Below are 20,580 nucleotides of genomic sequence, written 5' to 3'. Positions count from 1 at the left end.
AGATCTGGGCTTATCTCCATACCTGGAAATGCAGTAGCGTCTACAACTTCATTTATGCAACACAGAAATTCAAATACATCTCAGTTATCTGCAATTGTGTTTATTCCAGATCCAGCTCCAGCTCCAGGTTTGGCAGTGCCTGCTGAAGGATGCGAACAGTGGTTTCTTTCTCTCTTATTCCGGGAAGGTCACTCAGATACAAATATTCAAGGTTCCTATAAATATTTAAAAAAGAAAAGTCAGCAACTACTATTTAACTGTTGACACAGAAATTAGACAAAGGATTACTCTACCGTAGTTATTTTGAGTATTTAAAAAGGTTACTGGTTCTAATGGAAGCTTTTTTTCTGAAGTGGGCGCTTAAAGTTTTTAGCTCACCATAAGCTCAGTCCCTCTACACACACAGCTCAGAAAGAGATCCCGGACCCCCACATCGGGAAGCTTCCTTCGTACTAAGTAGCGTGGAATAATAGCAATTTAGTACAAGTTATTTTAATGTAAATAATAAAGTCCTTAATAATAACTTTCTGTAGGTAATAGGAACTTTCAGACCTTGAAGGTCAGAGCGAGCAGGAGGTAACGGCGTGACAGGCAGCAGCGTGAGGTGCGGAGAGACACAAGCGACGGGGCCCCGTCGAAGCCTGCCCTGAAAAGCAGCTGCAGAGGGCGGGCAGGAGGAGAAACCTCGGCGATCGTCCCTTTGTCCCCAAGCAAAACCCGCCCCGTGCGCCCAACGCAAGGGAAGCCGCACGCGTTGGCTGCTCTGGCAAAGGCCGTGCCGGGGCGGGGAGCGCGCCTCCCGCTCTAGTTTGTGCCGCAACCGCCACCCCACGAGCTGCCGCCCGCGGAAACGGGGGGGGTGCTGCGCTCAGCTCTGAAGGGAGGAGCATCACCACGGATTCAGGGACCGCAGCGGAGGGTTCCGGCTTTTCTCAGCTCACAACACCCTGGCAACAGCCTCAGTGTGTGTGCGTCGATCCACCCGTCTTTGCAGAGCTACCCACCAGAGTGTCTTCAAGCACGCCTGCAGAAACACTTAGCCCTGCCAGGCTGTCATCCAGGTCAGTCCCCACACGCATCCGACACAGCCCAGAAACACTCAGACTTCAGCCCTTCCAGGCAACGTAACCCCCAAACTGCAGGGAGGGAACAACCAGGGAGCAAGGAGAGCTCAGCAGCTCACGTACGTCAGCTTGTGAAGTGCAATGATGCCTTTATCTGTGACATTCCCGCAGGAAATTATCCGCAGCTGGAGGAGACTCTTCTGCAGGTTCTTCGTCTCGCTGAGCCTCTGCAGACACTGGTCCTGTATGTAAATACACTTCTGCAGCTTGATTTCTGTAACGTGTTCAAGACCATCTGGAAAGACAAAAACGAGTATTTGCTTTGGAATACCAGGAACAACCTGTACTGGTTGTTAAATTCTCAATTTAGTAACTGCCTCCAAACCCACGCAGCAACACGCTCCTTTTCACGGTGGGGCTGCAACACACAATGCACTGCCAAAGTCCCTTTGCAGTACTTCAAATATATGAAAACTCCAGGGTTTGAATCCTTTTGGTAAGAGTCTAAGAGCTTTGATGTGGGCGAGTGACAAAAAAACTCTACAAGGTTGGGTGATAAACAGTGGCTCTGATTTAGGAACGTACTAATGCAGGAAATTCAAGGTCCCCTGCCAATGAAAAAATAACATGGTCTGTTCCCCATTTTGTTTTTTGTTATTTAAAGGAGACTTGAAACACTCTTTTAATCTTTTTATTCTGTAAGAAACTGAGAGCTTAATATATTTTTTTGTCTTTGAAGACATCATAAATGCCCAGAGTAGTATGCCTCCAGGCCTCCATAAATGCCTCCAGTGGTATTATGACTTCACAGACACCAAAAACATCACTTGATTTAGAAGAAAAATAATATTTAAAGTAGTGCTTTTTGCTACCAACTACTTAACTATGAACTCAATGAGGTAGCAAATCTTTCTCGCAATTCCTTAGGTCTACCGTCACTTCAGGTAAGGGCTGATAAAGTTCTCAGTATCTTTCTGCTTCACACCACAGCTCCAGCAAAATCTTAGGAACAGCTGAATATTTGTAGAGTCATTTTAAGGGAAAAAAAAAACAAGCCAAAATATTTCTCTATATCTTACTAAGGAATGAGAAAATGACCTGGTTGTTCATATTTTGATGCAACAGAAAGAACCAAGGCTGTTCAGTATAATCTTTGCACAGCCGTGGCTACGTTACCCAAATAGTCAAATCCTCTGTACATGATGCAAGACTCGGTGGCATTAATCGCTTCAATCTTGTATTTCCCCAAGGGCCCTGTTGGGAGGCCGCTGTAGTCCTGCTGCCATTTCTGATAGCCCCGGTAGCGCACCAGGGCACCACAGCGCAGCAGCCACTCTGAAGCTGCCCTGTCAGGGCCGACGGCTTCTATGCGGTCGTAGTCCACTCTGCCGAGACAGGGAGAGCATTCACACGCTTTCCGTAACGTGGCTGCTTTATTGTCTTGACGATAATAATACAACACAACAAACACTTGGTTACGTGCCTGGTAAGATGTCAAAAAAGTAAGAATATGATTTACTGGAATTATTTGGAGCAAACTGGTTCTTAATCAGTCTAGCATAAGGGCTTTTTAACTTGTTTTACATGGCAGATGTTTTTCGTAAAAATAGGAAGAATACAAATGCAGCTTGACTTAACCCTTCTGATTGTTTCCTTCCATGCCTGTAAGGAGAGAAAAAGTGCCGTTCCCTATCCAGAATAAGGCTTTACAACTGCAAATTTGCCTCCGAAACATATTTTGCTTATATAAAAATGTCTCATTGTCTGTCACGTGAATGTCATTCCTGAAGCCTTTTTTTCCTCAACAATTACAATTTTTCAAAAAGACACACTTCAGCAATTAGTTAAAGTCCTTGGGTGCATTCAGGGAAAGGATATCTTTCTTAGTCTGCTGAGGAACGCTGAAAACAGAAGCAGAGACCTGGAAGAGCCTCATGTCTGGTTGAGCTTCCCACCCCGTTACTGCAATCAGCTAAGCCATGCAACCCTTTCCACAGAGCTAGAAGACATAAGGCAAAACTATTAGCTACTGGCAAAAGTTCTGGGCAGAGTTTCACAGAGGAGATGCTTTATTGTTCTAAAAGTAAATGTGAAACCCTTATGTGGCTGGATCTCTATAAACGACGGGTTGGTTAGGTGCTTTTCTGAATAAGGTGGCATGGTTGTGCTTGTGGCTTAAATTGATTTGGGGGTCAAAGGAAGACCAGCATTTAAGGCAAGAATCCACACTGCCAGCTCGCCTCGGTCACCCTGGGGAGGGGAGCAAAGCACACGCCTTCCCCTGGAAGGCCACAGCTTTGGACCTAGGAAGAGGTAGGGAACGGCCCCTGCCACGCATCAACACGCGGTCTGGGGGAAAAGAAGAGCGCTGATAATAGAAAATATCCTCTCCAGCTGCGGGACTTAACGGTCCCCACTTCACAACCCGCGCAGGGGACACGCGGGCCCCGCATCCCTCTTACTTGTTGAACACGGCATTCAGCCATCCCCAGAAGCGTCTGCAGGTGCCCGGCGGCGGCAGCTCGCTTAGCCTGCGCACCGGCGGCGCGATTCTTCCCCAGAGCATCGCGTTCTGGGAGGAGAGAGGGGAAGCGGGGATGTTACCCGCTCCCGAAGCCGCGGGGAGGGCGGCCCGCAGCCGGCTTCCCCTCAAGGCCTAACGCGCCGCCGCCAGCCCCGCGGGCAGGGCGGCTGCAGGGGGAGCCGCGGGGGCTGGTGCCCTGAGGGGAGCCCCCGCCGCCGCCTCCGCGCTCGCCCCGCCGCCCTCCCCGGGATTCCCTCCCTCCCTCCCTCCCGCCGGGCTGCCCCCGAGAGCCGAGCGGGCGAACCAGGCGCGGACCTCGGCCCGTCCCGTCCCTCCCTCCCCGGCCGCCGCGGAGGGGGTTGCAGAGGAGGAGCCCGGCCCGCCGCGTATCGCCGCCCCTAAGATGGCGCCGGCGCTGCTGCGGCCGCTGGCGGGCGGCGGGGCCGCGGCGCCGTGGCGGGCCCAGCGCCGCCAGCGCAGGTGAGGCCGCGGGGCGGGAGCGGGGAGCGGCCCTGCCCGGGCCCCGCCGCCCCCTCAGCGCTTCCCTCACGGCGGGGAGGGCGGCCGTGGCGGGAGAGGGGCGGCCGGCGCTCACGGCCCGTGATCTGTCTCTGCGCAGCACTTTCGACGTGGCGGTGGTGGGCGCGGGAATCGTGGGGCTGGCCTCCGCCCGGGAGCTCGTCCGCCGGCACCCCTCGCTCGCCTTCGCCGTGCTGGAGAAGGAGAAGGAGCTAGGTGCGTCTTCCTCGCCCGTGCGTTCGGGCTTGCCCGGTGTCGGTCTGCCAGGAAGCACACGCTCGCCAAAACCTCACTACTTCACCAACATAACCTGCGAAGGGAAGCTCAGCTTGCGGGTGGGAGAGCATCTGCCTTTGGCGCTGAAGTGAGCGATGGATTCCAGCCTGGGACGAGCATCTTCGTTTCCAGGCACCACAGGCTTTGCCCTGACCGGGGGTTTCTTCCTCTCTTTGCCCAAGGATGCGCCTGTCAGTGGAGAATTAGAGTTGTCATCAGTCTGTGTTTCGCTGCTGGGACTTAGGACTCTAAGAAAAGACTGAACGTTGTCGCTTCGTTGTTTGAAAGCAGCGGGTCTTCCTGGCCTGGGGCTCCAGCAGCAGCAGGGATTTTGAGGGAAACAGCCAAGGACAGCAGCAGCAGGGGTTTGGGGGGAAAAGGCCAAGGAGGGTGTGGGACTCAAATAGGGAGCAGTGCAGGTTGCAGAGGGGCAAGGGCAGGTCCCGTTTGGTGCTGCACGAGCAGGAGGCAGAGAGCACGAGCTGAGAAATAGTGCCAGGATGGCTTTTTGGTGGGGCATGAGGAGAGAACAGCAGTGACGGTTGGTAGGTAGAGAGAGTGAGTCAGGAAGTAGAGCTGCTTAAAAATGTCTGGGAGCTGCTGGTTTGGGCAGTCTACACCGGCCTGTTAACTGCCAGAACTTGTAAACTACAGTCATTTGCCCCGTGTTTCTGGATATCCCTGTACATGCTGTTCAAGGTGCTGTCATTTGCACAGGAGGTCGAAGGCAAGGAAGTAACACAGGGGGAACTGGGAAGATAGCGGTAGTTTCTGACCCAGCATTAGCCGGAGTAAAATGGCACAGCTCCCAGTGTTGCCTGCTGACACGGGAAATCTTGAGGCACTCGGCACCTGGGCATCTGTCCTGCCTTTGAAATAAGAAAGAACGAGCCGTGTTGCTTCATTGAAAGCTTCTCTGGCTCACTCAAGTACAAGCACAGGTTCATCATAAGCGGTCTTTTCACACCAAGTGCTTATGCAGGTGTGCCTGTTGCTCAGGGTAGGTAGGAGCAACTCCAAGGGATCATGTCAGAGCAAAATAAGACCTGAGAGCCCAAGCTCTCACTTTGAATAGCTCCATCGGCCAGGCTAGATGTTGCTCTTGAGATGTTATATGTATGAGATGAAGTGGCTTTTTATCACCAAGATGGGGCATACGTGAAGTCCTTAACAGTTGTGTGAGTGCAAAGGAGTAATGACCTTTGGGAGTCAATACATTAAGAGGGAGAACCTGCCCAAATTAATTCAGTAAAAATGTTTGTGATATTTTTCACCTCTGTTTTATACTTGGTTACAGAGAGGAAGTAGCAACCTCATCCCGTTCACAAATACTTGAAAGGCCTACCAGGCCTGAAGCACATCCAAAGAAATTGAGGATTGCATAGACATGATGTTAGATGAGGCCTTTAAGGATGAATTTCATCTTAAAAATTGAATTTCTTAAAATTAATTTTACCATGTAGAAGATTTGAATTGACTGGCCTGCAGTTGTAGCTCTTGGAGGAAAGACTCGTGATTTTTTTTTTTTTTTTCATGTTGATTCAACACATTGCAGGCTGTGATGGTTTATTATTAACTAGATCTTGCCGTGTCAGTATTTTTCTAGCCTTTTGAGACCAAGGGAGGAATTGTGTTTGCTGTGCAGTTACCTTATTTGAGCATCTCTTGTTGTAATGCTGATTTAGGGCAGGACTTCAAATTGCTCTCTCTTCTGACAGCTGAAGTAATTAAGGTATAAACCAATCATGGGAATATGTGTTGTAATAACGTATTTTTCTTTCTATTTAGCTCACCACCAGAGTGGACATAACAGTGGTGTGATTCACAGTGGAATTTACTACAAACCTGGATCTCTGAAAGCTAAGCTGTGTGTGCAGGGTGCAGCCCTCTGCTACGAGTACTGTGACCAGAAGGGAATACCATATAAACAGTGTGGGAAGGTATAGGAACTGCTGCGGGTTCTCACTTTACCTTTGGAAACTGAGACTATATAATGTGTGTTACAATGTATAGCACAGGCCTGGTTGTGGTCTTTCTCTCAAGAGATGAGTTTCTGCAATGCTTACTACCTTCAGGATGTATGTGTCTTTTTGTTTTCTTCTTTCCAGCAGCTCAAATCAGTTTCTTTTTTGGGCCTAAATAATAATTCTTCTTATCTGTGGGCTGAGCTGAAATACCCCAGGTAATGGTGGAAGCCAAGTCCCATGGAGGGGCACCTGTGTAGCTCCAGGGAACCCAGAGGCTCTCGGTATGTGCACACCATGCCTCTTGGCATATCAGGCTCTGAAAAGACACGGTGACTTGAAGACAGCTCCATGTATTTATGCCATGTTACATCCACCTAACACAGCCTGAAATGCTGGAGACAGAAGAGTGGCTGTACTGATTCTGCTCGGGGTCTACCCAACCCTATGTCCTGTTTCTGGAAGTGTCTGTATACAGAGACTCAGGAAGGAATAAGAACAGGAGAAGCAGATTATTAATTCCCCCAGCTTCCAACTATTTTCAGCTCAGGTTATTTTCTGAGCCTGATCTGTTTTGTCCATGGTGACTCTCAATGGATTTCTCTTCCAAGTATCTTTCAATTAAAAGCTTTTGCATCAGAGCATACTTCAGTGAGCAGTTCCAGAGATCAACAACCCAAAGCGTGAAGTTACAGCGTTTTGAAACTGGCTCCTGCAAGCTTCCTCTGATGGCCTCTAGCCCCTGTGTTGGAAGAGGTGGTGAGCAGTTCATCTGCGCTCATGCTCGCCAACTTGCACATAATTTTATTATATCCCCTCCTCTCCCAAAGTCATCCCTTCCAGTTGGTGAGCATTAGTCTGCTCAGTCATTCCTCTTAGAGAAGCTTTTTCACGACTCTCCATCCTGTCTTTGTTCTCTGAACCGTTTCTAGTTTAAGGTACCTTTGATATAAGATGAGGGCCACAGCTGCACACAGCGTTCAAGGTGTGGTCAGACCCCGGATTTTTGCAGTGAAATAGTAAAGTTCTCTGTATTACCCTGTATCCTTTTCTGAGTTGTTCCTAACATTCAGTTTCAGGCTTTTCAGCTGTCACTAGGCATTGAGCTGGATTGTCTGTCCTATTCCCAAGGTCTTGATCCTGAGTGACAACTTTGGACTTGGATTCCATCATTTTATACTTGAAGCCGAGACTGCTTTTTCTGTGATCATCATTTCAGATTTACCTGCATTGAATTTCATCTGCCATTTTGATAGTTGCTCGTTCACCCAGAAGGTCCCTCTGCGGTTCTTTACAGTCAGCTCTTGTCTGAACCACCTTGGGTCAACTTTAAACCATCACCCGACTTTCTCACCACCCTGGTTGCCCCTTTCCAGGTTGCTCATAAACACCCTGGACAGCACAAGCCACCGGCCTTTTCTCTTAAAAGTGCCACGCAGACCCTATCTGATGTGACAAGTGCCACTTCAGGGCTCCCTAGCTCAGCACCCACTGGGTGCGAATCTGGACCAGCTCTGGGGTGCAGAGTGGAGATCCCTGGATGGGGCAGCGTTGATGGGCCCCGCACCAGCGCGGGTGCTGCTTGGCCTGGCCGCGCCGCGCTGCGCTCCCTCGGCTGCAGCGCTGGTCACAAGATGGCACTGTGGATTTGCACAGCCAGACACCTGACCTTACAAGCCTGCTCTCAGCTGGGAGCACCAAGACAGCAGACTTGCTCTGCAGGAGTCAGTTTGAGGCTGGGCAGGGTTAGCGCTGACCCAGCAGTGTTTGTTCCAGGGAAGAGGATGGTGAGGCTTTACAGCCAATTTTACGTAAAGCAGCCCCAGGCTTGGAGAACGCTGTGCCTTCTCAATGCAGAGATGCCTGTGTTTCCAAACCTGAGCTCGGCCTCAGAGTAGTATGGTCCGTGCAAACCTGGCACAGGTAATTCATAGCCTGAGTAAATCTCTGGTGATAGTTGTGAGCTGACTGCATGGTGAAATAAAGTGAAGCTGGTACAGTTCAGTTTAGACACCATGTCAGAACACATCCTTACTCTCTTATCAAGACTGAGATTTGTACATCTTGGGTTAAGTTCAGTTTTATTTTCGGGAGTATCCCAGTGGCTCCTTAAAATCATATTCTCCTTTTTCACATTCAGATTTGTAGTCTGATGGTACTCTTAGCAAATATTATCCATTGATAGTAACTCACACTACCATTTAACATTTGTTTTTCACTCTCCTTAATATGTTGGTGCTTTCTCAATAATAACAGGTATTTATAGATTCTTGTGCAACTAATGGCACAAACCGTGTTTTGCCCCCCCTTGAATTATAATTTGCAGTTCACTCATTCACTACTCCTTGCTTGTTAACTCGGGCTTGATGCCAAACCTGAACTGGCTTTGTACGTTTTGCTCACTGGTATGCCTTGTTATCTTTTCTGAAGCTAATTGTAGCCGTTGAACATGATGAAATTCCAAGACTCAAAGCTCTGTATGAAAGAGGGCTGCAGAACAACGTTCGAGGTCTGAAACTGATTGGAGCAAAAGAAATACAAGCAAAAGAACCCTTCTGCAGGGTAAGGGATTTGCTTATTTTTACTTAGTGTATAAGATATCAGTTTCTCAGGTGACATTTGTTTTTAATTCAACAGTAATATGTTTCTGGCCTTGGGGTAATTTGCATGGGTGACAAGTTCAAAAGAGCCTGAAAACCCAGAAGAAATATAATTGTCAACAAAAATAGGTGTATCCATTTATTTCTGGAACTTTCTAGCTCAGCCCAATCCTTCATATGCATTTGCCATTACATACACATCAGACCAGGTCTAACACAGCGTAAAGTGAACCTATAGAATCTTTCTTGGCGGTGTTTACTTTCACCCCAGGTTTCTCCTGCTCGCCCATTCTCTTTCTCTTGCTCATCAGTTCATAGTTCATCCATTCTCTGCGTGCTGAAGTCATAAAGAGCTGCTGCGGCACTAATTGCAGATGATGTTTTGGCTGTTCATAAGGGCCAGCATTCACAAATTAGAGAGCAGGTAATCCATTTCACTTGCAGCCTACAAAAGGAGTCAGAGTTGAGTCAAAGAGACTCTGTAGTCCCTTAATTCCTGTGCAGGACTGATCTTTAAACTTCATCCTTTTCCCAGCTTTACACAGACGTGTCATCCTTGATGTACATACTCAGAAACCACCCCAGTTCTCTCACCAATGACGATGAGTGATTTTTATTCTTATATTTTTTTAATCTTTTTTTTTTCCCCTTTTTCCTTACAGGTGCTTGCTTATATGTTTTTGTTGTTGATAGGCAGATTTTCCTTTGCCGAGGTTAGAGCTGCTATATCTGAGTTTATGCTGAGATGATTCTGTTCCTTCCCACTAAAATTATTTAATTTGCAGTAAAGCTGGATAGTGCAGCAGTGAAAATTCCTTCCCATGTGTAAGTGCAGATTTGGATCAAGCCAATTTCAATCTAGTTGCTTCCCATACATGTGATTGTTATGTAGCACTTCTCCGCTTGTTTATTTTCACAGCAGGAGAAATGGGAGTAGTTTATGGAATACAGATTTGTTGTTGTTCAGTACATCTTTGATTGAAAGGAAAATCTGGATATCAATTCCCTTTACTGTTTCATCTGGCAGCGTGCTGTTGCTGCAGCTGCATGACTCATTGTTTATGAATGGTTGTAGGTACAGACAAAAATTTTCTGGAGAGGAATTTTTTTTATCTTTTTTCCTCATAAACATTTTGTATCCTCTCCTTAAAACATTCTTTGCATGTTCAAGATCCAGCTGAGCATTTACTGCTGAAAATGAGTAGATTCAGATGGGTCTTACTTCACTTGCTTTGGCTTCCTGAACTGAGTCCTTTCCTCGTAAGCAAAGGGAACTTGAGTGGTGTTACAAACACTGTGCTGTAGATCAAGTGGGGAGGAAGGTTTTGTGCACTGCACAGTTTTACCAACCATTCAGGCTGTCCTGGGCATGTAAATGGCCACTGCTATTGTCTTTTAGTGTAGTTACACTTGCAGCATCTCTCTGAGATATAGCAGGCCTACTATCCTTATTTTGTAGCTGAAACTAGGTAAATATTGTGATGCCGTCTAGCGTGACAAGAATTATGTGAGAAACCGATCCTTTTTGGTATAAAGATAGTAAAAAGTCTCTGAGAAACATTAAAAGTTCTAGCTACACACTGGGCTTGAACCTTGCTTTCTGCTTGGACAAGTATAGGCTGTTGTCTAATTCAGAAGAGATTTTTCTCTCTGATGTGCAATGCAGTAAGTGTTGAGATGATGTATTTCAGCCTCCCAGGAGGTGTTGGCAACAGCCATGTGTCAAGTAGAGCTCCCAAGTGACCGTTTGAAGGTGGAATTGCATAGTGCATGGTGAAAAATAAATACATATTAGCTGAAACCAAGGTTAGGTAACCTGTTTTATCATTAAGTGATCTGTCAAGAAGACTTGTTTATGCTGTAGTTACATGATCATTTAATCCACCGTAAGTGGTTTTCGCCATATTAGTTGTTAGGAAACACGAACACTGGAGCTGGCACGTGGAGAGAGTAGGAGCAAGCAGCCAGGGATGGGGTGACAGCAGTACTCCTTTCTCAGCAGCAATGCACATTATTCCAGATGAAATATTTTCTGTATTGAAGACCAATTCCACATACAGACTTCACTGTTCTGCTGTATCTTAATACAGGGTCTGATGGCCCTCGATTCTCCCTATACTGGCATTGTGAATTATAAACAAGTGGCCCAGTCCTATGCTGAAGACTTCCAGGAAGCAGGTGGGACGATCTTGACTGATTTTGAAGTTACAAACATGGAGATGGCTAAAGAAAGTTCTTCGGAAAGTGAAGATGGTAAGGCAGTTTTTTGCCATCCATTTACTAGAGGCCTGCCAAAGATTTTGTTCAAAGTGTGTTCACTTTAACTGGAATTTTTTTTCTGAACCTTTCCTGTCTCATAGGGATGAGACAAAGGCAAATTTATGTTAGTGAGAGTATTGAGCAAGCTCACTTTTTTTTTTTTTTCAAGGGCAGGTCACCCTTCAGCTGCAACATTTAAAGCTGATGGAAGAAAATGATAGCAAAATTGAGGAAGAAGGTTGTTCTCTCCTGCTGAAATCAGATTTGGCTGAATACTGCATGTATATTCTTGTGATAGTGCTTTTTCTTTATCCTGGAAGACAGGTTGGATCTGTGCTGGTACACATACGGAAGAATAAAAAAACCCTATTGATTCATAAATAGTTATGTCCTTCAACATCAGTTATGTCCAACAGTAGTTGCTCCATAGCTTGAAGATATTCCGGTGGAAGAATCCTTCACTGTGACAAGCTGCTTGTTCTGTCAGTTTTCTGTTACATGTTTTGTTAATTCCTTCTCTTGTCTCATTCTATTACAGGACTAAAATACCCAGTCATTGTTAGGAACTCAAAGGTAAGAACTAAGCTGAAGATTTAATTGCTTAACAGGAAGCTGTTTCTCCTTTTATTAAGAGTTTTTGTTGAGTCCTGGTGGATTAATCACCTCTCTAAAATAAGTTAAAAAGCTGCTGTTTAGTAACATGGTCGCTGTCATCTAGGACTGCTTTTATAAAACAACTGCAATCAATTCATAACAATGAGCACGTTCAGATTTTACTGTGTAGTGGGAATAATAATGAAAGTATAACTTTCTCTTTCTGCTGCCTAACTTATGTTTAACTGTGTATATCCCTTATCTTCTTTATTTGCACATTCTTATGCTTGTTGTTTCCAAGATCTCCTTTCATGAATTAATCATTCGGTGAGAAACACCTATTTTCATGTTTGCTTTTGCTCTTTGGCATCTATAAAAATGATAAGGAGGCATTTAGAATCATTTTATCATTAGAAAGCCACAAGCCAATTTAGTAAAACAGGTTCATATAGTGGTGTCATTCCTGCAAGTCAGTTAATGTTGGACAGGAAAGGTAGTTGTAACCTTTTCACTTTTAGGAGAGAATATCTGGACTCTTCTCTGGCAGGGTGGGGAAGACAAAAAAACACCACCTCACTCCCGCTTAATAGCTAGTGCTGCTGCTTTTGTGTTCTATTTCTGTTCTTTCATTCAAAAGTAGCTTCCAAAATCTGTTAGATTCTCTCACCAAATACTGTGAGAGACTACTCACAGAAATATATATGTTACTGTTTTTATGGAGACGTTTTTGGTTGAAGAAAAACCCCATAGTATTTGAAAATAAATACTGTGAGCTATATAGATCGCTAGATAATAGTTTGTGATTGTATTGACTTATTTAGATGGTAAGGTGTTTACATGTTTTAACAGCTCTCCACAGCCATGTGCTATGAACTTGCGTAGCTTTCCGGATAAGTTACCGTTCAGTAGTATGACCATTCGCAGTGCATGGGGCAAAATCTGTTGACAGCCTTATTTAACCAAAAGTATTGTGGCTGCTTAGCTGCCCCGCTCCCCGAGCATGCGCTCTCTGGCACTGCAGGCCCGGCCGGGAGCTGCGGGCGAGCCTGGCACCGGGGCTTTGCAGGGTGCGGGGATGAGGGAGCGCCGGGGGAGGCACTTGGTTTGCTGGAGGAGCAGAGTCTCTGACACTGATGCATTGGGCCTCTTCCCTGTACAGTAAGCGTGCTTGAAGGGAGATTGAGAATTGGTAACATGTTTTCTTTAAATTCTGGGTTTTTTTCTTCCCCTCCCTGCCACCCTTCTGTAAAGATTCTTCCACTCCCACCTGCCCAGTGATTTGCCATTTTAGAATAGTTCTCCTCCTGGGAATATTCTAAAGAACTCAATTAAACAATTAAATATTTCTGCCTCCTTTTGCAAATATGGTTGGTTTTCTTTCTGGTCTTGACTCATTTTTTTTCCAAGGCTTGTAGGTGATGGGTGTTTTTTTTAGCAGATAAGTTGAATTTTTCTGTGGTTTGTTTTGTTTTGTTTTCCACAGGGTGAGGAAATCTACTGTCAGCACATTGTGACCTGCGCAGGACTTTACTCAGACCGCCTGTCTGAGATCAGTGGCTGCAGCCCTGAACCACGTATTGTACCCTTCCGTGGAGATTATTTGGTGCTAAAACCAGAAAAGTGCTATATGGTTAAAGGAAATATTTATCCGGTATGTACTCTCTTGTTTGTCTTTCACAGTGTACTCTAAAAACTGCTAAAAGTACAGAAGTAAGGGCAATATTACATGGTTATTTTTGCTAGACTGCAGATAGGCACAACATGTGGACATATATTAAGTTCCTTTCTGACAGGAGAGCTTGTTTTTGTTAATTCTTGAGGAACAGGTAGAAGTACTGTGTGGGAAGTTATTGCCAGTTGACTTTTTTATTTGTGTTTTTGTTGTTGGGGGTTTTTTTGCTTTTGTTTTTTTAATAGGGAAAGAAGGAAACACGATAGCCACACACCCACAAACGCCTGCCTTTCCTTATGTTACAAAATAAATCTGTAGGCAGGATTCTGAAGTCAATGAGGGACAACAGTAAATAATTAATTACTTAGGTGTAGGGTTTAATGTTGCGTGTTAATACCCAGAGCTCAGATTTAGCTAGTTGCCTTTCAACCTCTTCTTTGAATTAGCTTTACTTTAGATGACAGAAAAATAGACATGGGAGAAAAAGGACAAGCTTCCTACCATCTAATATAGACAAATAGTGTGATGAAGAGGAGCAATCCCAGACAAACAGTGAAGACAGCAAGCAAGAAGAGAGAATTCCTAGGCTAGCACAGACTGGTTAATTCATGCAGAACATAGAAATACCGCCTTTCTGAGTATGAGCCTAGATTTGCCTGCTGAACACTGGAGCAGGTCGCCCTAGGGAAATTGCGGAACCCTGGGCATTGGGTGTTTGTCCGACCTCTTCTCACCCGGGAGTGATCCAGGATCCCGCCTTGGGATGGGAGGGTGGAACTGGCTGGGATGGCAGGGTACCTTCCAGCCTTGTTTCATGGCTGTGTGAGGAGAGCTTTGTACCCTTTGAAATTTTTTGTTATGACCAAATACAGTAATAAGATTAGAAAATTGTATGACAATACAGTGGTACATTACTAGAAATGCAAGGTAGTTTGTGGAGTGGTTGCACTGTGCTTTGAAAGTATTAAAAAATATTTTTAACAGGAAAAACAGTGCACTGAATACAGAAAATGAACATATCTTAAAGCAATTTTTAGTCACAACAATACTGTTTTTTGACAAACGCCCAGTACTTAATTTCAGTCTATACACAGTCAACTCTGTAGTCACCTTTTCTAAATTGCTAAAGATCTTGAAGTACCAGCTTGTAAAGAGGTGTGCTTATTTAATACTTGTATCAGCATATAGACGGCTTATTTCTGTTTCAGCCTTCACACACAATTACACTGTATTCCATTTGCAGGCAAAAAAGAAACTGCAGATACTTATTATTAGCATTAATCAGGCTTGCTAACTGCATGTTGTTTTGAGCAATACAGGAATGGTGAGGTTTTCCTAATACTTTATAACCTATTTTATTGCAGTATAATTACTACTGGTGAATAGCATTAGTGTGTCGTCGGTTTTGTTGTGGGTTGATTTATATCCTGAGAAATCGTGTGTACTTCTTTTTCTGTTGTTTGTTTTGTTTTTACCTAAGATGCAGCCTTACTTGGCCCTGCTCTGTTCTTCCGTGTTTTAAATTAGTTACATGCTGTAACTGCACAACTAACAAGCAGAAAAACCAGTGCAGGAGCCAACTGTGTGGTTATGTGTCTCAAATTTTGTTGTAGTGATTGGAAATAAAATGGCAAATTTACTTCCTTTTTCACTTATTCGTTTAAAAATAGTTATTTGCATTTACTGGGAGGTCAACCGCTTTACTGTGTTTTGGCTTGTTTTATTCACTCTCTCACACAGTAAACTGTAAGTGTCTGTACTTTCCTCCTCACAAATGTTTTCCATGTTTCCTGGATGAGTGTGTTGGCTTGAGGGGCTGCATGGCTGTTTCTCTGACCTGGTTTATAACAGCTGTAATAACTGTTGTATCCCGCTTTAGGTTCCCAACCCTCGGTTCCCTTTTCTGGGATTTCATTTCACTCCCAGAATGGATGGCAGTGTTTGGCTTGGTCCTAATGCAGTACTAGCCTTTAAGCGAGAGGGCTACAAATTGTTTGACTTCAGCATTGGAGACTTTTTAGATGCTGTAATGTACAGGTAATATCTTGACTTTTTGTCTGCTGAACACAGTTATTTAAATGTCAGCTTGTTCTTGTCAAAAAGCCTGCTTTTGCCAAGTTTTTGGTGTGTTTAAAGACAGTTGTGCTGATGAGGGTGGACTTCTCCAAGACATTTGATTTCATGCGATCTAATATTTGAATTTTCATAAACTGCCAAGACATGTCTTAGCTGGTCTGAGAATGTGGCTACTCATCGGGAGGTACTGGTGAGCCATGTTGTTACTAGTAGAGCTCTTCCAGGGTTGGTTTAGGTCCAATGCAGCTTAATATTTTAATCAACCTAGACAGTGTGATTAAAATACATGCAGAGGATGCTTGGAGAAGAGAAAACAGAGTGGTTGGAGTTGCCGTGTTAAACTGCGTCAGACCATCAATATGCATTTAAAAAATGCCCAAGTGCTAGGAAATATGTTTAAGGTCCATGAATGCAGACTGGGAAGCTGTCTTAGAAAGCATGTCAGAGGAATTGGGAATTGTTGCTAAAGTGGCAAACATCAATAAACAGAGTATCGGTAGAGGTTGAGAGAAATCTTCTTCTCTATGAGGAGCTGGATGGACCATTACCAAGAGCTCAATTTTAGAAATTAGACTTGAAAAGGAAGGTGACAGTATTGGGGAGGATCCCAGGAAAGGCTGAAAAACGAGTCAGGGAACTGGAAAATGGCTTTCTGGCAAACAGCTCAATTTAATGCAGTTTATTAAAGAGTTGAAAGCATCTTGATCATTGTCTATAGATTTTTATACTGGAAGACTTGAGGAAAGCAAAGCAAGCAAACAAGATTTGCAAAGACACAGCAAGATTCATTGACTGAAAGCCGAGGGTTTTAGGAGTGTGATGATCTTTCCATAATGATTGTGGAAAAAAGTCTCAAGTGGCATGTCTGTCTTCCCTCGTGCATGTGTGTTTTCAGTCTCTCGCCATTTGACTGGACCAGAGAAGAATCGTGGGCATGGGAAGGACTAGAATTGAGAGTTAATTGTCAGAGAAGTAATGTAAATGCAGTGCTATAGCTGTGTAAACAAGGTTTGTTGAAGCAGGGAAGGACAAACATATTTCTCAAGTAGATAGCATTGATCTGCTTACTGATGTTGGGAATGGAAACTTTTGCCATGCAGTTGCGTTTGATACCTTCTCAGTATTAGTTTGACATGGCTGCATTTATCATGCAAGATTTGGTCTTACTGCAGTTATTTTTTCTCTCTGCAGTGGGTTATGGAAGCTTGTGCTGAGAAACTTGTCTTATGGACTGAGTGAAATGTACAGAGCGTGTTTCCTTAGTGCACAAGTGAAGCAACTTCAGAAGTTCATTCCTGAGGTTACGATCAATGATGTACTCAGGTAAAGAAAACTTCCCTTGCTAGCAACACCCAGGGCCTTGATAAATCTCTTATTTTTAACAGCAGCAAATGTAGCATTAGCTTACTTACTTCCTCCTCCAAAATATGCTACCAAAGCATAGAAGCATTTAGATACTTTCTACAGGAAGTTCTTTTATGTTGTGTTTGCTTGTGTATAGTCAAGTTTGATGAATATTGTGTGACTTTCTACACTCTCCATAGACTGAAATTCACAGTTGTGATATATTCACAAAAAAGTCCCTTTATCCTAGTGACACATTCAGGAGGCTGAACATAATCTGAGTTCACAAAGAAGGCAAAACACTAATGAAATTCAGAGGGGAAGCCAGACTGCGAGCTGCTAGTGAGTGAATATTGACTTAGTTTAATCATGTCAATAAAATCGTATTCAGCTTTTTACTGTGTGGAAACTAATTCAAAGGAGTTCAGAAACATGAAGGAACTGAAGAGACTTGTAAGGAAAGATGAGGCATTTAGGTACATGGAGGTGGGTTTAACTGTCCAAACATTTGCAGGCAGAAAATCCAGAATAAGAAAAGCTTGAGCGTGGTAAAAGGGAGTTTACTGCCAGCTCAGGCAGTATACCATTGGCAAGAAATTCATGTTTGACAAGGCTTGCTGTTTCAGAACAAAGGGTTTCCTTTTTGGAAAGAGAAGGCATGTTTGTGTGTGTGTGTGGAGGAAAGTAACTTCACAACCAGGAAAGATACATAAGATCCTCTGCTTGGCTACCTGCCCTTGTCTTACCGTAATGACTGCGAGACATCTCCCACTGACTCACGAGTGTTAAACTTCCCTGTGCTCCCCCAAAAGCCTGACTGGGCTTTGATTCCACAGTCTGCCTTTTCTGCTGTTTCCCTGGGCACCTTCACAAGGTCAGAACAGAATTGATTTTCTTACTTCATAAAACATTTTGTTTCTAATGGTGAGCTCCTTTATTTTGCAGGGGTCCATCTGGAGTGAGAGCTCAAGCATTGGACAGTGATGGAAATTTGGTAGATGACTTTGTATTTGATGGAGGCAGTGGAGATATTGGAAGCAGAATTCTTCATGTCAGAAATGCCCCTTCTCCTGCTGCTACCTCCTCCCTTGCCATTGCAAAAATGATTGCAGATGAAGTGAAGCGAAGATTTGAATTGTGAATGATTGCCAGGTGTAGTACAGTTTTACCCTTCTTGTATGTGTAGCAGCTTGTCTGCATTGAATGAACTCTGCAGCCTTTCATGACAAAGATAAAACAGGCAACATGTTGCTTGCAAGATCAGCACTGGTATAGCTACGCAGTGCAAAACCAGCACTTGAAATGTTTGCCTTTGCCAGCCCACGACTTCCCAGCTTCACGAATAAAGGAGTTAGGGTGCCTGGTAAGACCTGGTGTGGTACAGCTGTCTGCAAGAAAGAAGCAAACAGCCCCGTTTGCAGTAAAGGTTTGTCCACCTGAGCAGAAACAACCTGTGGAGGGGCGGGTGCCAGGCACAGAGTGAAGGTCTTTCCAACGGTAGAAGGCCTTTAGGTGGAGCAGGAAGAGCCTCTGTGGTGGGGTTGCTCACACGGACTTCCCACGCCTCTGGGCTAAACATCATCTCCTCCTCGCACTCTGGAGAGGTGGTCGGTCCTCTGGAAAACCACAAGCATGGGGTGGCTCTGCGTGCTTTCTCTCTGACTCCACTGAAATTGGTTTGGAGTCTACAGTCCCTACTTATGTTAAAATAATGGAGACAGGAGGATAAACCCTGCTTAAGGGTTCTGCTGATACGGAATTAAGGGCTTTGTCAAAGACTGGAAACAATTTTCAGAGTCTTCCACATTAATGTAGAGTATTTCAGAGAAAAATATGCCTAACAAGGGTTTACCAAATCCAAGTCAATTTAGATATGCAGTTCAGATACACCATCTATCTGATCTCTGTCTCTTTTTTTCTAGAACTGTAATTAAATTGTGTACATATGCAGTCATTTTTCATTTAACTTAAATCTAGGAAGTCATCACCGATCAGAAACTACTTCAGTGGTTTGAGTTTTTTTTTTCCTTTGAATACTGGTAACGCAAAAGGAGCTTATCTCTGTACAGCATGTTGAGCAATGCAGTGGAAATGGTCTTTGTAAAAGCAAATGTGAAGGGAGGGAAGCTACAGAAACCTGTCTTAATTGAGTCATGTTGCATGCTGCTTCCCTTGGAGCCCGAACAGCAGTGAGTCAGGAAGGCTTCCTATTTCCCCCATGGCTGGCAAGAGGGGAGCTTAGAAAGTGCTGGTTACTCTTCTGATCTCTTATTGATATTTGAAGTTTTATCAAAGGTGCACCTGGAGGAGAGTCTGTGTGGAGAATGTGCTTTAAACTAGAGATGTTAAACGAGTTAGGTACTAAGCTCACTGAGTATCTTGGTGTGTTCTGCATAATTGCTACAAAAAAGAATTATGTGGCCCCAGGGACAAAGTACTTGAGAATACTTTTAAAGCAGATGTTCACAGGATGTTGGGTAATACAGATAATTGTGGGTAGTTTGCTACCAGGCAATTTGCCATACTCATTTTTTTTAAAGTTACTTTCTGTACTCCTCTGACATTCATGAGGGAGTGTGTTAGCATAGGAGGTCAGGTGTGCTAGCTGATGTTTTTACTGTACAGAGCTGAGCTTCTTTTGAGAGAGAAAGGGCTTAACTTGTCCTTTTTTGTTTTTTTGTTTTTTTTTTTTTTCCCTGGTGACATCTACTTTACCAGAAAAGTGATTCCCCTATAAGGACAACCTGGAAATTCAAATAATAAGCCCTTCAAATAAGAGCTTTGGTCATTATTCTTAGCCACAATGACACTAGACAGAGATTCAGATATTCCAAATGCTAAAACGCCATACGGCTGTGTGAAAGTTGTATCTTGACAATGGAACAATCATATCTTCACTCCCCACCAGAAGTGTTGCCTGTCAACAGTAAATACTACAAAAGGATTGCAAAAGCCACTTCCTCCCACACGAGGTGTGGCCCTAACATGTATTAACAGAATAAAGAACATTAAAATGTAAAGCAGTCATACACTATGGTGAATCTTAAGTCAGCACATTTAACTGTTCAGTCTGCTGTACTTTTTACTCTCAGGAGATGATGATTTTGGGGTAGTGGTTAACAGAAGATTTTAAATTATGAATCTTTATGTAGCATTCTGTGAAATATTTATATTTTTATCGATAAAGTTATAAACCTTTTTAAAAGGAATAACTTCAGAGAATTATGATAATGGTGTTTCAAACATAAATCTTGTTGCCTGTGAAGTGTGAAAATGTGTGAAAATATTTTCCAAAAGGGTCTAATTGACTTGGATGGCTTAATAACTGTGCCTTTCTTTATTATGATTAAAATTGCGTGGTTGTTTTTTTTTTTAATTGCTGTAAAGTCTGTGTGTTTCTCCTGACTTACAGAAAAGTCTCACTGGTATTTTCTAATTCTCATCTGAATTAGGCAGGATATAGTTCTATATAATAGGAATTACTTTATTTAGGGGACACATACATGACCAAGCTTGTCTTCCTAAAGTAGCTGTATCTTATCTATGCGTATCACAGTTCACAGCTTTTTCTCACACCGATATGTATACAGTGGGCAGAACTAGTCTTAAGCCTGATCTGAACCCGTAATGGCACGTGGAATGGTAAATATTGAAATCCTGAATAAATGCATTAGGGACAGCTTTGAAC

At 44.0% G+C, this 20,580-nt stretch overlaps 2 protein-coding genes across 4 annotated transcripts; one reads left to right on the top strand and one right to left on the bottom strand.

The window, feature by feature from the left end:
• Positions 1 to 84: 84 nt before the first annotated feature.
• On the bottom strand, positions 85 to 3,983 carry DMAC2L (distal membrane arm assembly component 2 like). Of its 3 annotated transcripts, XM_042799169.1 has the most exons (5): positions 3,904 to 3,983; positions 3,527 to 3,636; positions 2,241 to 2,449; positions 1,188 to 1,359; positions 85 to 215 (listed from the first exon to the last, which is right to left on the bottom strand). In XM_042799169.1, the coding sequence occupies exons 2-5, from the start codon at positions 3,628 to 3,630 to the stop codon at positions 101 to 103; spliced, it is 600 nt and encodes a 199-aa protein (XP_042655103.1). In that variant the 5' UTR covers positions 3,631 to 3,636; positions 3,904 to 3,983; the 3' UTR covers positions 85 to 100. The 3 variants fall into 3 exon arrangements, with proteins under 3 accessions (XP_042655103.1, XP_042655102.1, XP_032858900.2); XM_042799168.1 differs by lacking the exon at positions 3,904 to 3,983 and having other exon boundaries at positions 2,241 to 2,547; positions 3,527 to 3,631; XM_033003009.2 differs by lacking the exon at positions 3,904 to 3,983 and having other exon boundaries at positions 2,241 to 2,504; positions 3,527 to 3,614.
• L2HGDH (L-2-hydroxyglutarate dehydrogenase) lies at positions 3,922 to 20,268 on the top strand. The gene is made up of 10 exons (XM_042799164.1): positions 3,922 to 4,068; positions 4,208 to 4,323; positions 6,172 to 6,323; positions 8,778 to 8,909; positions 11,038 to 11,200; positions 11,745 to 11,779; positions 13,284 to 13,451; positions 15,352 to 15,509; positions 16,740 to 16,871; positions 17,838 to 20,268. The coding sequence occupies exons 1-10, from the start codon at positions 3,992 to 3,994 to the stop codon at positions 18,031 to 18,033; spliced, it is 1,329 nt and encodes a 442-aa protein (XP_042655098.1). The 5' UTR covers positions 3,922 to 3,991; the 3' UTR covers positions 18,034 to 20,268.
• Positions 20,269 to 20,580: the final 312 nt, after the last annotated feature.

Source organism: Tyto alba, unplaced genomic scaffold (genome assembly GCF_018691265.1).
Source record: "Tyto alba isolate M040663 unplaced genomic scaffold, T.alba_DEE_v4.0 Super-Scaffold_29, whole genome shotgun sequence".
Lineage (NCBI taxonomy): Eukaryota > Metazoa > Chordata > Aves > Strigiformes > Tytonidae > Tyto > Tyto alba.
The sequence above is the reverse complement of the archived record's forward strand: the minus strand, read 5'-3'. Positions and strand labels throughout refer to the sequence as shown.

Bases quoted from the DNA above. Each gene is read 5' to 3' on its own strand.
- L2HGDH (XM_042799164.1), top strand. From the start codon at position 3,992: ATGGCGCCGGCGCTGCTGCGGCCGCTGGCGGGCGGCGGGGCCGCGGCG. The intron at 11,780-13,283 runs GTAAGAACTAAG...TGTTTTCCACAG, and splicing joins TCATTGTTAGGAACTCAAAG to GGTGAGGAAATCTACTGTCA. The intron at 15,510-16,739 runs GTAATATCTTGA...TTCTCTCTGCAG, and splicing joins TTAGATGCTGTAATGTACAG to TGGGTTATGGAAGCTTGTGC.
- DMAC2L (XM_042799168.1), bottom strand. From the start codon at position 3,550: ATGGCTGAATGCCGTGTTCAACAA. The intron at 2,548-3,526 runs GTAAGAGGGATG...ACATCTTACCAG, and splicing joins CTGAATGCCGTGTTCAACAA to GCACGTAACCAAGTGTTTGT. The intron at 1,360-2,240 runs GTAACGTAGCCA...TTGTCTTTCCAG, and splicing joins CAGAGGATTTGACTATTTGG to ATGGTCTTGAACACGTTACA.